A 17,859-nucleotide genomic window follows, 5' to 3' on the forward strand; every position below is an offset into this window, starting at 1 on the left:
TAGCTAATTTTCTTGTTTTTATTACAAATGCACTTTGGGAAAAGCCTGGTGTAGATGCGTTGGTTAATTTTAATATGTGTAATATTTACTGTACATATCCATACATGCCCTTGGAATGTGAACTATAATGGCAAGGATACATTTTATTGCCCACCTATTGTTGCCTTGAAATTACTGATGGGGCCTTCTCTTTGAATTGTGTCGTCCTTGGATTGGTAGTGTTGCCATAATGGTGTCCCATAGAAGTGGCTGACCAACTGCCTAGTACAAGGTTGAGAGTGTGTTGGGAGTGGCATGTTTTTTGGCCAATATCCAAGTGAAATATTTGATCAAAGAAAGAGCCAATGAAGGAAAATAAGAGCAAAATCGACAACTTGTGAAAAGTTTCGTATGATTGTTGTGTCAGCTTTGAATGTGAACTAGAATTATAGCCCAGCTCTAGCACACTGATTATAGCGACAATTCTCAAAATTTAACCATCACTTCGAGTATTCCAGAGAACAAAGGCGTAGCAATAAATGCTGAATTTCTTAAGTAGATGTTTAGAATTTTATGGAGCAGTAGATTTCACATGGTATGCGTTTTTGTCCTTTGTTCGGTGTTAACACTAGCATCTGTAGTAAAGAATCCTCCCCCTTCCTACCCAATTCCATTACTTTCAAGCAGCTTGCTTTGAAAGTATGTTTCTAGAAAGATGATAATATTATCTTAAAATTTAGGATCTTAATAGGAGACACAATCGCTGTGAAATACTACGAGTTATAATGCATATGTCTTGTTAAGCTGAATGTTATATCAAGCCTTTTAAAACACAGAATCATAAAGCATAGAAGGAGGTGATTTGAATCTGTTGTGTTTGTGTTGTTCATTGACTTTTTTGCTTTTCAAATATCTGTAGAACTGCTTGGACAGCAGCTCTCCTAAATGTTATATTTTTTTCCCTGTTACTCTGTGTTACTCCACACGGTGCATAATGAATCATTGATCAGCTGAAATGTCAGGCGACCTCAGTGTTGGGAAGCTACCCCATGGAGCTTTTAATTGGTGTTAGAGTATCAGGAATATGATTCACATCCTCTCCCATTGGAAGTGCCTAGCTCCGCCACCTCTCTTCATCCTCCAGAAATTTAGTGGCGGAGAGAAACAGTTATCTATTGTGAAGAAAAGAAGAGGATTGGAAGAATGGCTCCTGATCTGTAGCAGGCAAAGCAGGCTCACCAATACTGGTAACCTAGGTCACAGTATGAGCTGGAGTATAATAGAGGGGAGGGTTGAGAGAACTTTATTTATAGGACCTTTTTCTTATGTCTTTACTGTGACAGACTCTCGATCTCAGTGAGGGTATGTCCTCTGTGCTTACTGTGAATAGTTCAACAGCAATGCACAACCTAATGTCTTCAAAGAATATGGAGAAATCAGAGCTATTTATTCTGGTCTTTTCACTGACTACTCACTGATATTATATCGTATCTGTAACATCATCTGTTTATGCTGATGAAGCTTTTATGTTCCATTCTCAGTATGCATTAATTACTATCATTTTAAATAGAAATAAACATGTTATATCCTATTATTTATTTTTAGGTTAAGTAAGATTACGGGTCGACTATCTATTCAGCGTAAGAGCCAATTTATGCAGCGACTTCACAGTTATTGGACGTTAAAGCGACAGTCAAGAAATGGTGTCCCACTCCTTCGGCGGCTGCAGTCCCACTTGCAGTCTCAGCGAAATGCAGAGCAGGTACACGTGCTGTTATGTGGTTTGACCAGGTAACAAACTTAATCTGTAATGATAGCTAGAGCTACCAGTTAGAAATGACAAATGATTTGAAACATCAACATGTTTTCTTGCACTCATTACTGTTGCAGTGATTAGGGGCAAGCAGGAAGTAGAAAAAAGCTCATTCGTTGGCCCTTGTTCACCTATTGTTTAGATTTTATTCAGAACAAACGCTAAGCTAATTTTTATTCCCTCTCTGCCCTGATGCAAAGTTAGTATTCTTTCAGCAAGAAATAGCAAAGTTTAATTTTTCATCTCATAGCTAAAATACAATTGAACCAGGTTGCCAAACTTTGTTTCCTTTATGTCATAGAATCAGAGAGTCTCTACTGTGTGGAAACAGGCCCTTCGGCCCAACAAGTTCATACCAATTCTCCAAAGAGTAACCCATCCAGACCCATTCCCCAACCCTATTATTCTATATTTACCCCTGACTAATGTGCCTAACCTACACAACCCTGAACACTATGGGCAATTTAGCTTGGCCAATTCACCTTACCTGCATATCTTTGAACTGTGGGAGGAAACTGGAGCACCCAGAGGAAACCCACGCAGACAATGGGAGAATGTGCAAACTCCACACAGTCAGTCGCCTGAGACTGGAATTGAATCTGGGTCCCTGGCGCTGCGAGGCAGTAAGGAAATGTGGAAGTATTTAATACTGTTTTCTTTTTAACTTCAGAGAGAGTCAGAGGAGAAAAATTGTGCGTTGAAAGAACAGCTGAAATCGTGGCAGCGACTGCGACATGACTTGGAAAGAGCACGGCTGCTAGTGGAACTAATCCGTAAACGAGAAAAGTTAAAGCGAGAGGAGGTTAGGCAGCTCTTTAATTTAAATAACCGTGTGGTCTGTTGTAATGCTAAGTAGTTTTCGTATGTACGGATTCATTTTAACTTTTAAGTTTTGTTATGTGTCTGTAGTTTGAAAAACCAGTTTCAAGGTAAACAAAATACTTAACACAAATGACTGAGGTTGCTTTGTGACCGAATAGAGGTCCTTACATTTATCAAAGGGTTTGATAAGGCAGATACGGAGAATATTGTTTCCACTTGTGATAAATACTTGCTGGAGGGATCATAGGTCTAAGGTAGTCACCAGTACATTCATCAGAGAATTCAGAAGAAATCTGTTTACCCAGAGTTCTGAGAATTGTTAACTTCCTACCGCAAGTAGTTGAGACGCATAGCTTGGATACCTGAAAGAGGAAATTAGGTAAGCACATGAGTGAGAAAAGAAGAGGTTGTACTGATGACTTAGACATTTTAGATGTTTGTGCTGCAGACTCCCAAGTAATTCTGTCTGAATAATTGGCTCAATTGTGGGGAATCCCTTTTTAAATATAGCGAATATCACTTCATTAATTATTACTGTTAATATATTCTAGCCATGTCTCATTAATAACATCAGTTCATCTGTTAAATGGAAATGAGGTGAGCCAATAGATGAAGTGTCATTGGGAAAACACTTGGTGTGACTGCGGAAATGGATGATGAACAATCCAGAGTGAGGATAATTAATGGGGAAAATGGGGTCAGAACAATCTCGTTCAGTAATTGGAGTCAAAAATTGGCAGGCAAAACAATAGCTAAATAATAGGTTTCCTTTAAAGAAGAAGTCACTCCGGCACAGTCTTCACATATTGCTTCGAAAAGGAAAGGTAGGGCGAACAAATCCAGAGTTGCCTCGGTAACAAATGAGAGAGAAATTATGACGAAGAAAACATGCGCGTGTGACTGATGTCTGATAGAGAATGCAATTGAGAACCCGCTGAATCCAAAAGGTTCGTAGAGTGGCAGTAAAAAAAAGACAAATGAGGAAAACAAAGGGAGCATGAAAAGAGACAGTGGAACCCAAATATATTCTATAGACATTTGGATATATGAATATTACAAAAGTGGTAAAAAGAATGACAATTAGGTGCCAAAAAGGGGATGTACATGTATGCAGAGGTCATGATTGATGCTAAATTTAATACTTCAATTCCATCTTCACCAGGCCATGGTGAGAAAGGGGGAAATTCAGTTGCCAGAGTGTTTAAAATTGACAAGAAGTACATATTGGCTCAGCCATTTTACTTAAGTGCTGATAAGACGCCAAAATCATACATTTTTACTCATTTGAAAGTATGTGGGCTTCAGTAGCTATGCATACGTTTATTACGCTAATTGCCCTAAAGAAGGAGGTGATGATGTGCCTTCTTGAACTACGGCAGTCCTTTGGGTAAAAATGCATTCAAAATGCTGTTCGGTAAAGAGTTCCAGGATTTTAATCAGCGACTGTGAAGGAACAGTGATATAATTTCAAGTCAGGATTGGGTGGAGCTAGGAGAGGAAGTTATATTTATTGCCCTTGTCTGTCTAGGTGGTAGAGGTCATGTGTTTTGTAGGAACTTTGGTGAGGTGTTGCATTGCATCTTGTAGAAGATGATGTACCACACAGCTGGTGAAGGGAGTGAATGTTGAAGTTGGGCTGCTGTTCCTGGATGGTGTTGAGCTTCTTGCTTGTTATTTTAGCTGCTCGGCAACAAGTAAATGGAAAGTACTCTGCCACACTCCTGACTTGTGCATCAGAAGTGATGGAAAGACTTTGGAAACAGGAGATGAATTAGCCTCCACAGAATTCCTGGCCCCTGACCCGTTTTTGTAGAAAGTTTTATGAGACGCCATTCCATTTTCACAGTTTCTCTGTTGCATCTATTTTGATAATGCCATCTTCTGCAGGGGTCTCAGAAATAGAATCATTGAATCATAGAATCCCTACAGTGAAGAAGTAGATCATTCTGACCATCGATTCCACACACCCTCCAAACAGCATCCCACCAGACCCACCCCACCCTTCTCCCTGTAACCCTGTGTTTCCCATAGTTAACCCATTGAGCCTGCACATCCCTGGACACCATGAGCAACTTAGCATGGCCAATCCATCGAACTTTCACATCTTTGGACTGTGGGAGGAAACTAGAGCACTCTGAGGAAACCCATACAGAACATGCAAACTCCACACAGACAGTCGCTGAGGCTGGAATCAAACCCGGGTCCCTGGTGCTGACAGGCAGCAGTGCTAATCACTGAGCCACCGTACCGCCCGTACATCCACTTTTTTCCTTGATGTGGATTCCCCACTACTGTGGTTGACAGGGCCCTTAGATGGGCCGAACCCATTTGCCAAACCTTTGCCCTCATCCTTTCTTTTTCCTCCCACAACACAAATAGAGTCCTTCAAGTCTTCACGTTCCACCTCACCAGTATCCACATCCAGAGGATCATAAGCTGCCATTTCTGCCACCTTCAGTGGGATGCCACCACAGACACTCATTCCCCTCTCTTCCCTTGTCAGCACTTTGCAGGGATCGTTCCCTCTAGGACACTGTGGTGCACTCCACATCCACTCCTAACACCTCTCAGCCCCACGGCACCTTCCCATGCAATTACAGAAGGTGCAACACTTGCCCATTTACCTCCTCCCTCCTCATGGTTCCAAACACACCTTCTAGATTTACCTGCATTTCACTCAATCTAGTCTACCCACAATATCGTCTGCTGTACACTGGGAAGCCGAACTGCAGACTGGGTGACTACTTTGCAGTTCTGCCTATTAAAAATGACCCCGAGTTTCCAATTGCCTGCCACTTCAACACACCACCATGTTCCCTGGCTAACATTTCTGTTTCAGGCCTGCTGTACTTCTCCAGCGGGATTTGGTGCAAGCTGGAAGAAAAGCATCTCATCCACTGGTTGGGAAGCTTATAGCCTTCAGGACTCAATACCTATCAAGTTCACTTGACCATCTGCTTCCATGTCCTTGACCCAGGCTACACCCCAGGCCCTGCCCTGACATGGACTGTTTTCAGCACAGCCAACTCCATTCCATTTACTCATTGTTCCATTATCAGCTTTCCATCTTCCCTGGCTTACTGTCAACTATCCCTTTGTCTGCCTAACTTTCTTTCTCGCTCTGTCAGGATTCCATTTCCATCTATCAGCTCACTATTCCCCTCCCCCCCCCCCCCCCCATCCCCTCCTTGTCATCAGTATAAATACCATCTTCTCCTAGCTGCTGTCAGTTCTGAAGAAGGGTCACTAGCTTCGTAAAGTTATCCCTACTTTCTTTCTGCACATGCTGCCAGACCTGCTGAGTTCCTCAAGCATTTTCTGTTTTTGTTTCATATCTTCAGTATCCATAGTTCTTTGTTTCACTTCAATCTTTGGCTACAATTTCAAAATTTGCAGCTGATACCAAACTTGGAAACATTGTAAACTATGAAGAGTAATAATGTAGAACTTCAAAAGGACATAAATAAATTGGTGAAATAGGTGGATAGATGGCAAAGTAAGTTCAATGTGGAGAAGTGTCAGCTGATAAATTTTAATCAGGAGAACTTGGCAAGACAATATAAAATTAAGGGTACAATTCTAAAAGGGGTGTGGGCTCAAGGAACCTGGGCACGTATGCATGTAACATAATGTGCGTAATGTAGGGAAGGTTGAGAGAACAGTTAATAAAGTACATTAGTAAGGGCATAGAGTACATGCAAAGGGGTTATTTTAAACTTGTGCAAGATATTGTTTTAGTCTCAGGTGGCATATTGTGCCCTGTTCTGGGCATCACATTTTGTGAAGGACCTAATGGCACTGGAGAGAGTTCAGAAAGGTTTTACGTTTCCAGGGATGAGGAATTTTAGTTCTGAAGATCGAATGGAGAACTTGAGATTGTTGTCTTTGAAGAAGAGAAGGCTGAGAGGAGATTGGATAGACATATTCAAAATCATCTAGGAGAAAGTGAGGACTGCAGATGCTGGAGATCAGAGCTGAAAAATGTGTTGCTGGAAAAGCGCAGCAGGTCAGGCAGCATCCAAGGAGCAGGAGAATTTGTCATTCAGGAAGGGCTTATGCCCGAAATGTTGATTCTCCTGCTCCTTGGATGCTGCCTGACCTGCTGCGCTTTTCCAGCAACACATTTTTCAGCCATATTCAAAATCATGAGAGGTCCGGACACTGTAAGTAGGGAGAAAATGTCCCACTGGTGAAAGGATGCAGAAAGAAAAGGTACACATTTAAACTATTTAGGAAAAGAAGCAAAAATGATATGAGGAAAATATTTTCCACACAAGTAGTATTTAGGGGCTCGGAAAGCACTCCCTGAGAATGCAGTAGAGGCAGGTTCAATTGTAGCATTCAAAAGAGAGTTAGATGTTTGTGGAAAGGCAGAACACGAAGGGTTACTGGGAGAAGGCTGAAGGTTGGCAGTAGGTGGGATGCTCATTTTGAATGCTGGCACAGGCACAATGGGCTGAATGGCTTTCTTTTTTTTGTAACTATCTTGTGATTCTGAATATTATTGTCTGCCCAGGAATTGTAAGTATCATAGTTTCAATGTTATGACATTGACAGTTGTCTTCCCCCTATGGATGGCCAATATTGTGAACCTGTGTTACCCTTAATCCTGTTGCCTTGCCAGGAGTGGCCCTTTAGTTGGCAGGCTGCAGGCACCTGCAGGTGTCTTTAACATTTGTGAACTTAATGGAGTACTACTATGGCTGAGTTTTTTAATAAAGGATTTCTGTGTTACTGACTTAGAGTTGGATGCTGCTAAGTTAAGCTTAATGCTGGCTCTGTTCATCACAAACACATTTCTCAATGGGATCTGTCAGCAGGTGTTAGACTTCTGTTGACACAAATAAGGCTGTTTTAGGCTCACAAATTTAATATTGGGATCAAAATCAATACACGTGCAATCCCACTGTAAATTAGTGTACTTTGTATCCTTTCTATTAACCAAAAGTGGGTGCAGTTCATGCTAATTTCTACCCCCTCATGTTCCATTTCAACAATTTATTTTGTTGTACAATGCTCCTGTACCTGTCGCAGGCATTAATATGTTAATTACATTTGGTTGAGTTGCCTTCCAGTATTGACATAAACAAATTCTGCTTAACACAATGGGGGAGGTGCATGACAGCAGAGGTAAAGAATCGTTGGCTCATTTTGCCAAATGATCCTTTACCAGGGCATGGTTTCAAAAATTCAGAATCAGTGAAATATATAATTTCAAGAATTGTTTAGCACACACAGCATTAATTCTGTGTGCTTCGCTGAATTTGTATAAAACATTTTGTAGTGATTTATTAGAAAACTGATAAGAAAATTCCATATATTTATATATTTATGTATTTATTTTGAAACATATGTCTAAATGCTGACACAGTGAGATTTCACCTTTTTGAAGTGCATCAACTTATATGGATATAAAAGCACAACCCTTGATACCACAAAAAGCAATGAGAGAAATGGTCAATTAATTATGCTTTTAACAGGATTGTTTGAGAGGGCAATGTTAATTTTAACACTGACTGAGATAGTAGATGCAGCTTCAGTTTAATGTCTCACCCTGAGAAATGGGACCTTCAACAATGTAGCCGAAGAGCACAATGCAGAAATGGTTGCTGATATTATGAACTTAGCTTCTGACGTGGGGCTTCAAATTTCAATTTTTGGCTCAGATATGAAATTTGTAAGTTATAGTAAGAAGGGCTGTTTGAACAGAGAAAGTATTTTAACATGAAAGAGAATAGTTTTGTTCAATGTAAATTATATTTCTAATTTGAATCTTTTTGATTTGGTTGTAACCCAGCTTAAGATACAGCAGTTTGCAATGGAGTTGCAGCTGACTCCGTTCCTTATCCTTCTCCGTAAGACGCTAGAACAGCTCCAGGAGAAGGATACAGGAAACATATTTGGTGAACCTGTGCCCCTAAAAGAGGTAAGCTTTTCTAATTGTGAACTTCTGATAATTGACTTTTGTATTTGAATACATTTCTAGCTTTGGAATATTAATTAAGTGTATTAAATCCTAAGTAAGTTAAGTGCCAGTTAAAAGACAAATGACATTAATTCTAATAATTGACTTTTTATAATGTTCAGGTTCCGGATTATTTGGATCACATTAAAAAACCGATGGATTTCCAGACCATGAAAACACAGCTTGAGGGCCATCACTATCGGACGTTTGACCAGTTTGAAGAGGATTTTAATTTGATTGTGAATAACTGCTTACAATATAATGCCAAGGATACAATCTTTTACCGTGCAGCGATCAGGCTAAGAGACCAAGGAGGGGCAGTGCTGAAATATGCTCGCAAACAAGCAGAGAAAATTAGCTTTGATTATGAAACAGGAATGCACGTACCTGAACCTGTGCCAATGGAAGATACGGGACAGCTCTTCTGGGAAGATGGTGAGTTCATTTTGAATATTTGATAGTTGTTTTAATTGGAAATGCCACCCATTTATGGTGAGAAGAGCCAGGATATCAAATTCCTTCTGTTCTAAAAAGATCTGTTTACCAAATGTGGAAACTCATTGTGTTCAGTTTTACTTTGGATCCCAATTTGAGTTCTCAAGTCAATTTACTTAGTCCTTGGCTACAGAATAGAAAATCTGTCATTATCTTTGAAGCAAAGAGAGGCAAGATGTTTTGCAAATTGCAGTGTTTCATATTCCATGTCTAATTTGTTCCCTTTCTGCTATGAATGTATTAATTCCTGGGATGGAGTGATGTAAATTATCTGACTTTATGTGCCGTCTTAGATAGTGAGAGTCAGTCAGATAGCCCTTCAACTTTGGAGGTTATCAACATGTGAGACTGAACCTAAGGTCTTAAAGGAAGTGGCAGCAGAGATAGTGGATCTTTTGCTTATAAAATTGCAAACTTCTCTGGATTCAGGAAAGATTCCAGTGGATTGGAGTAATACGAATATAAGCAGCCTTATTCAGAAAGACGGGGAAGTAGAAAGTAGGAACTACAGCCCTGTCAGTTTAGTATGTTCTTGGGAAATTGTTAGAATCCATTTTTAAGGAAGTAATAACAGAATGATTGAAAAGTCAAAATATAATTTATTTGAGGAGTCATGTTTTTTTATGAATGGTGAGTCACGTTGGATTAATTTGCTGGAGTTCTTTGATGTAGCAAACAACATAGACAATGGTGATCCTATACATGTGGTATATCTGGACTTCAAGAAGGCATTTATTAAGATGCCTCATAAAGATTTATGCAGAAGGTAAGATCAGTGGGGTTGGGGTAATTCATTAGTTTGTACACAGGATTGACTAACCGTCAGAAAGCAGAAAGTTGGAATAAATGAGTCTTTTACTTGCTGGCAAGATGTTTTTAATGGGGTGCCATAAGGTTTGGCCCTCAGGGCTGTAACTTGTTTCAATCTATATAAATATCTTGGATGTTGGGGTAAGAAGTACTTTAGAGTCAAGATTAGAGTGGTGCTGGAAAAGCACAGCAGGTCAGGCAGCATCCTGATGAAGGGCTCCTGCCCAAATTGTTGATTTTCCTGCTCCTCAGTTGCTGCCTGGCCTGCTATGCTTTTTCAGCACTACTCTAATCATGACTCTAATCTCCAGCATCTGCAGTCCTCACTTTCGCCTAGGAAGCACTTCAGCCAAATGTACGAATGACACAGATGGAAGTTGCTATGAAGAAATAAGGAATTTACAAATGGATATAGATAGATTAGGTGAATGGACCAAAATTTGGCAGATGAAGTTTAACATGGAGAAGTGTGAGGTTATCTATTTTGGCTGGAGGAATAGAAAGGCATCATATTGACTAAATGGAGAAAAACTTCAGAATTCTTCACTGGAGAGGGATCTGCATACCCTCAAGCATGAACTGCAGAAAATCAGTATGCAGGTACAGCAGATATTAAGAAAGGCAAATTAGATTTTGGCATTTATTGCTAAAGGAATAGAGTATAAAAGTAGGACAGTGATGCTGGATCTATACCTGGCATGAGTGACACTGTACCTAGAGTATTGTGTACAGTATTAGTCCCCTTACTTGAGAAAGTGCTGGAGCAGTTCAGAGGTGGTTCACTCGATTGATTCCAAAGATCGGGGGGTTGTGTTAAGAAGAGAGATTGAGCAGTTTAGGCCTAAAATCTGGAATTTAAAAGAATGAGAGGTCTAAGGTATATAAGGTAGTGAAAGGGATTGACAAAGTAGACACAGACTATTTCCTCATGTGTAGCAATCTGGAATGAGAGGGCATAATTTTCGGATAAAGGGTATCATAGAGATGAGAAACTACTTCATTCAAAGAATTATGAATCATTAGCCCAGAGTATGATGGATGCTGGTCATTGAGTAAATTTAAGGAAGAGGTAGACACATTTTTAGTTAGCAATGGGCTGCAGGGTTGTGGAGAGCAGATAGCAAAGTGAAGTTGAGGTCAGCCACAATCTTGCCAAACGGCGGAAAAGTCTCAAGAGGGTAAATTATCTGCATCTGCTCCTAGTTTTTTAGATTAGATTAGATTCTCTACAGTGTGTAAACAGGCCCTTCGGCCCAACAAGTCCACACCGACTCTCCAAAGAGTAACCCTCATTTCCCTCTGCCCCATGCACCTAACACTATGGGCAATTTAGCATGGCCAATTCACCTGACCTGCACATCTTTGGACTTTGGGAGGAAACCAGAGCACCCAGAGGAAACCCACGCAGACACAGGGAGAATGTGCAAACTCCACGCAGACAGTCGCCTGAGGCTGGAATTGAACCTGGGTCCCTGGTGCTATGAGGCAGCAGTGCTAACCACTGAGCCACGTGCCGGCATGCCTAGTTCTCATGCTCTTAGAACCTTATGCATATGTTGAAGTATAAGTAGAAGTATCTGGTTGATGGCCAGCAGCAGAAATCTTGGCTGATGTTATTTTGGTTTTATTTAATCTTCTCTAGCACTGGACTTTCTTGGCCCTTCCACCATTATCCAAGCTGAGATTACAACTTAGAGATAAAATGGGATTTGAGATCAACTAGTTCACCACACCAGAGATCAAATCTGAGACATTCCTGGGTTACACAATACCTAATATAGCCCTTGTTAAAACTTGGAGTTCAGTCTTGAACAAGAATATTTAATACTGTAAGACTCAGCTTGAGATATAGTTAAATGGTGCAATAAAAATAATGCAACAAGGGTCTGTTTCCACACTGTAGGGTATCTAATCTAATCAAAAAAAGCATAAATTGTGGAAGGTAGTTTTTTTGGAAAATAGCTTGAATTTTAACAGGATGTTTGGATTTCAGAAAACCCCACCCCTTGTACTTAATTGATGAATAAAACTTTGAAATGAGTCCAATGGTAAGGACAACAGTAAACACATGGGAAAGGTGTCCAGTTCAGTTCTCAGTCTTTGATGTTAACTCCAAACTTGATACAAGTACTGTAGCCTAGGACAGGAAAAATCAGCACTGCTGAAACAGACATGTGGGTGTGATACTCATTGGAATGTACAATTTGTTTTCAGTAATTAATCTGATTTTAGAAGAACAGACACTTTGCTGTAAGAACAGATATCTGTGGAAGTGTCCCTTAACAAGAACCAACATCTTCCAAAGAAGAAACTTGTCAAAATAAAAATGTCATTTCTATAACACCGCAGGCGGCACGGTGGCACAGTGGTTAGCACTGCTGCCTCACAGCGCCAGAGACCCGGGTTCATTTCCCGCCTCAGGTGACTGACTGTGTGGAGTTTGCATGTTCTCCCCGTGTCTGCGTGGGTTTCCTCCGGGTGCTCCGGTTTCCTCCCACAGTCCAAAGATGTGCAGATCAGGTGAATTGGCCATGCTAAATTGTCCATAGTGTTAGGTAAGGGGTAGATGTGGATGTAGGGGTATGGGTGGGTTGCGCTTCGGCGGGGCGGTGTGGACTTGTTGGGCCGAAGGGCCTGTTTCCGCACTGTAAGTAATCTAATCTAATCTAATCTAATAACACTGACATACAAGTTCCAAAGAGGTTTGGTCACTGGTCTGCCACGTGCTATATCCTGCACTGGAATACATGTGATTTTTGAATCAAAATCAATTTCTTGTTTCCTCTGTCACTAATGATTTCTTTGATTGCTGTGGTCTTTCTCTGGTCCCCATTTCTTGCCAGAAGTGGATCGACTGCTGATTCCTGAGAACAGATCACATATGTCACTGGAGGAACAGCTGAAATTGCTTCTTGACAAACTGGACACAATGGGCTCGGCGAAGCAGAATGTTGGGCGCTCACGTCAAGCTAAGCTTCTGCGAAAGGAAATTGCCATGATTCGACGGAAACTTGGTCAGCACCGAGAGCCAAACGCAGGATCGGATCGGCATGGTGCCCCGGGTCGTGGATCTGCGGCTGGGCTTAATCCATCAAGTAAAGATGGACAGACAGACAGTGCTGCTGAAGAAAGCAGCAGCCACGAGACGGGGAAAGGTAGGGTGAAACCAAGTTCTCAATCTTAATTTCATACTAGGGCCTATAGATAAATTTTTAAAAAAATTTCTGGATGAAGAATGACTAAACTAGTTCAAGCTTTTAAAGAAAGATATATGTATAGGGCCATATTTACTTCAGGTTGGTATTTAAATTGCTTTAGGAGATTTGAATCCAGTTAGGTTAAGGGAGAATCAGTTTGTCCAGCGATTGGGTGTTTTGGAAAAATTATAGGCTGACTTGTCTCTCAGCAAATGACATTAGAAATTGCTGATTCTTGCTAGGATGGGTACAGCTCTAATGACTCAAGAAGCTTGACACCATTCAGGATAAAACAGCCTGCTTGGTTAGCGCTCCATCCCTCCACTACCAACACTGTGTATGCTGCTGCTACTATCTACAAGATGCACGACAGAATTTCACCAAAGATCCTCCGATAGTACTTTCCAAACCCTCAACCATTTCCATCTGGAAGGACAAGGGCAGCAGATACATGGGAAGGCCTCAATCTTCAAGCTCCTCTCCAAGCCACTCACCATCCTGACTTGGAAATATATTGCCGTTACTTCACTGTCACTGGGTCAAATTCCCTCCCTATAGGCCACAGCAGGTGGACTGCAGTGGTTCAAGAAGGCAGCTCACCGCCATCTTCCCAAGAGCAAATAGGGAACGGCAATAAATACTGGCTAGCCAGCAACACCCACATCCCACAAATGAATAAAAAACAAATCTCATGAACACTTATTTCTGGTACCAGGGAAGGAAATGCTTCCTTCGGTTTGAATTTTTACTATGAAACCATGTGCTGTTGCACTATCTACAGAAAGTTTTGAGATTTGCTTATTAAAGGGGAAGTGCCTTCTATGAATTTTCATGTAGTCCTATAAGTTATTAAGTGATGGTAGCAACATATTTGTTAGAATTTCTCAGTTGTCTATTGTTTTAGCGGTTAAAGCTCCTAGCTACATATCCAGGGAGCGGGCTGTTTGCTTTGAAGTCCCTAGCATGGTCAGTAGAATGGAAAGCCATGTGCTGCTGCAAGGGATCCAACTTGTTTTGACATGAAATGCTTGGAATTGTGCTTAATGCCCTATCTTTATTTACTGACTACTGTTGTTCATAGGAGACCAGGCTACTGATCTAAAGTGAACAGAAAATGTTAACATGTTCAGTTCAGGCAGTCCTGGCAAATCCAGTTCTCTTTACGATACAGTTTGTAAAAGCTAAATAAAGTATTGAGAGATGACTAAGATCATTAATATGCAAATACCTCAACTCTTAACAACAATTTGGTACAAAAAAGTCCATTAGTATGCAGCAGTTATAGAGTCAATAGACAATAGGTGCAGGAGTAGGCCATTCTGCCCTTCGAGCCAGCACCACCATTCATTATGATCATGGCTGATCATCCTCAATCAGTATCCTGTTCCTGCCTTATCCCCATAACCCTTGATTCCACTATCTTTAAGAGCTCTGTTCAACTCTTCTTTGAAAGTATCCAGAGACTTGGCCTCCACAGCCTTCTGGGGCAGAGCATTCCATACACCCACCACTCTCTGGGTGAAGAAGTTTCTCCTCAACTCCGTTCTAAATAGCCTACTCCTTATTTTTAAACTGTGTCCTCTGGTTCGGGACTCACCCATCAGCGGAAACATGCTTCCTGCCTCCAGAGTGTCCAATCCTTTAATACTCATATACGTCTCAATCAGATCCCCACTCAGCCTTCTAAATTCAAGCGTATACAAGCCCAGTAGCTCCAATCTTTCAGCGTAAAATAGTCCCGCCATTCTGGGAATTGACCTCGTGAACCTACTGTGCACTCCCTCAATAGCCAGAATGTCTTTCCTCAAATTTGGAGACCAAAACTGCGCACAGTATTTCAGGTGCGGTCTCACCAGGGCCCTGTACAGCTGCAGAAGGACCTCTTTGCTTCTGTACTCAATTCCTCTTGTTATGAAGTTAAGGACCATTGTACCTGCATGCTTGCTTTCATTGACTGATGTACAAGAACACTGAGATCTCATTATACTGCCCCTTTACCTAATTTGACTCCATTTAGGTAGTAATCTGCCTTCCTGTTCTTGCCACCAAAGTGGATAACCACACACTTATCCACATTAAACTGCATCTGCCATGCATCCGTCCACTCACCTAGCCTGTCTAGGTCACCCTGTATTCTCCTAACATCCTCCTCACATTTCACCCTGCCACCCAGCTTTGTTCATCAGCAAATTTGCTAATATTACTTTTAATACTTTCATCTATATTATTAATGTACATTGTAAAAAGCTGCGGTCCCAGCACTGATCCCTGCGGTACCCCACTGGTCACTGCCTGCTATTTCGAAAGGGAGCCTTTTATCACTACTCTTTGTTTCCTGTCAGCCAAACAATTTTCAATCCATGTCAGTATTTTGCCCCTAATACTGTGTGCCCTAAGTTTGCTCACTAACCTCCTATGTGGGACAAAGGCTTTCTGAAAGTCCAGGTATACTACGTCCACTGGATCTCTCTTGTCCATCTTCAGAGTTACATCCTCAAATAATTCCAGAAGATTAGTCAAGCATGATTTCCCCTTCATAAATCCATGCTGACTCTGACCCATCCTGTTACTGCTATCCAGATGTGTCGTAATTTCCTCCTTTATAATTGACTCCAGCATTTTTCCCACCACTGAGGTCAGACTAACTGGTCTATAATTCTCTGTTTTCTCTCGCCCTCCTTTCTTAAAAAGTGGGACAATATTAGCCACCCTCCAATCCACAGGAACAGATCCTGAATCTGTAGAACATTGGAAAATGATTACCAATGCATCCACGATTTCTAGAGCCACCTCCTTCAGTACCCTGGGATGCAGACCATCAGGTCCTGGGGACGTATCAGCCTTCAGACCTAACAGTCTCTCCAACACCATTTCCTGCCTAATATAAATTCCCTTCAGTTCAGGTCCTTCAGCCACAATTACATCTGGGAGATTGCTCATGTCTTCCCTGTGAAGACAGATGTAAAGTACCAATTCAACTCTTCTGCCATTTCTTTGTTCACCATATAAGTTCACCCGTTTCTGTCTTCAAGAGCCCAATTTTAGTCTTAACCATTTTTTTTTCTTTTCACATACCTAAAAAAGCCTTTACTATCCTCCTTTATATTTTTGGCCAGTTTACCTTCGTACCTTATTTTTTCTTTGCGTATTTCCTTTTTAATTATCCTCTGTTGTTCTTTAAAAGCTTCCCAGTCCTCCGATTTCCCACTCATCTTTGCTATGTTATACTTTTTCCCTTTTGTCTTGATATGTTTCTTAACTTCCCTTGTCAGCCACGGCCACCCCTGCCTCCCCTTAGGATCTTTCTTCCTTTTTGGAATGAACTGATTCTGCATCTTCTGCATTATACCCAGAAATACCTGCCACTGTTGTTCCACTGTCATCCCTACTAGGGTATTGAACCATTGAACTTTGGCCAGCTCCTCCCTCATAGCTCCATAGTTCCCCTTATTCAACTGAAATATTGTCACTTCTGATTCTACCCTCTCCTTTTCAAACTGCAGATTATTGTGGTCACTATCTCCTAATGGCTCCTTTACTTCGAGGTCCCTGATCAAATCCGCTTCATTGCACGACACCAGATCCAGAATTGCTTTCTCCCTGGTAGGCTCCAGTACAAGCTGTTCTAAGAATCCATCTCAGAGGCATCCACAAACTCCCTTTCTTGGGGCCCAGTACCATCCTGATTCTCCCAGTCTACCTGCATGTTGAAATCCCCCATAACAACTGTAGTAATAGCTTTGCGACAGGCCAATTTCAGCTCCTTATTCAACTTACACACTCCAGGCTACTGTTTGGGGGGCCTTGTAGATAACTCCCATTAGGGTGTTTCTACCCTGAGAATTTCTCAGCTCTATCCATACTGACTCTACATTCCCTGATTCTAGGTACCCCCACGCAAGGGACTGAATATCATTCCTTACCAACAGGGCCACCCCACCTCCTCTGCCAGTCATTCTGTCCTTACGATAGCATGTATAGCCTTGAATATTCATTTCCCAGGCCCTGTCCAATTGAAGCCATGTCTCAGTTATCCCCACAACATCGTAACTGCCAATTTCCTAATGAGCTTCAAGCTCATCCACCTTATGAATGCACGAAGCATTAGAAATATATAATATTTTTAATTTGTTACTCCTGTCACCCTTCTTATCAATCCCTATTTCAGTTGACCTTACGGCATGATAGAGGTGTATAGCACAGAAAAGAATGCTCTGATTTTTGATGAAAGCCTTTGAGCCAAACGTTTCACTAATTGCAGACTGGAATAAGAAAATACAAACAGCAGGTAGAGATAGGGGAAGATGTTGGTGTTGTGGTAATTGAGTAATTCAGAGGCCCAGATATCTTAACCTCAGAGTCATAGAGATGTACAGCACAGAAACAGACCCTTTGGTCCAACTCGTCCATGCTGACCAGATATCCCAACCCAATCTAGTCCCACCTGCCAGCACCCAGCCCATATCCCTCCAAACCCTTCCTATTCATATACCCATCCAGATGCCTTTTAAATGTTGCAATTGTACCAGCCTCCACCACATCCTCTGGCAGCTCATTCCATACATGTACCACCCTCTGCATGAAAAAGTTGCCCCTTAGGTCTCTTTTACATCTTTCCCCTTGAATTCTGGACTCCCCCAACCCAGGGAAGAGACTTTGTCTATTTATCCTATCCATGTCCCTCATGATTTTATAAACCTCCATAAGGTCACCCCTCGATCTCCAATGCTAGTCACAGGTGAGGTGCCAGAAGACTGGAGGTTGGCTGACGTGGTGTC

At 41.5% G+C, this 17,859-nt stretch overlaps 1 protein-coding gene across 2 annotated transcripts in view; it reads left to right on the forward strand.

Moving 5' to 3' along the window:
• The window catches only part of brpf1 (bromodomain and PHD finger containing, 1), a 60,475-nt gene that overhangs the window by 13,934 nt on the left and 28,682 nt on the right, over positions 1 to 17,859 (forward strand). The window contains exons 3-7 of one of the 2 annotated variants that reach the window (XM_072582013.1): positions 1,585 to 1,741; positions 2,463 to 2,594; positions 8,412 to 8,540; positions 8,702 to 9,014; positions 12,731 to 13,039. In XM_072582013.1, the coding sequence (XP_072438114.1) occupies positions 1,585 to 1,741; positions 2,463 to 2,594; positions 8,412 to 8,540; positions 8,702 to 9,014; positions 12,731 to 13,039 (1,040 nt within the window). Of the gene's footprint in view, positions 1 to 1,584; positions 1,742 to 2,462; positions 2,595 to 8,411; positions 8,541 to 8,701; positions 9,015 to 12,727; positions 13,040 to 17,859 lie in introns of both variants that reach the window. The other variant, XM_072582012.1, reaches the window with a different exon arrangement.

Source organism: Chiloscyllium punctatum, chromosome 12 (assembly GCF_047496795.1).
Source record: "Chiloscyllium punctatum isolate Juve2018m chromosome 12, sChiPun1.3, whole genome shotgun sequence".
NCBI lineage: Eukaryota > Metazoa > Chordata > Chondrichthyes > Orectolobiformes > Hemiscylliidae > Chiloscyllium > Chiloscyllium punctatum.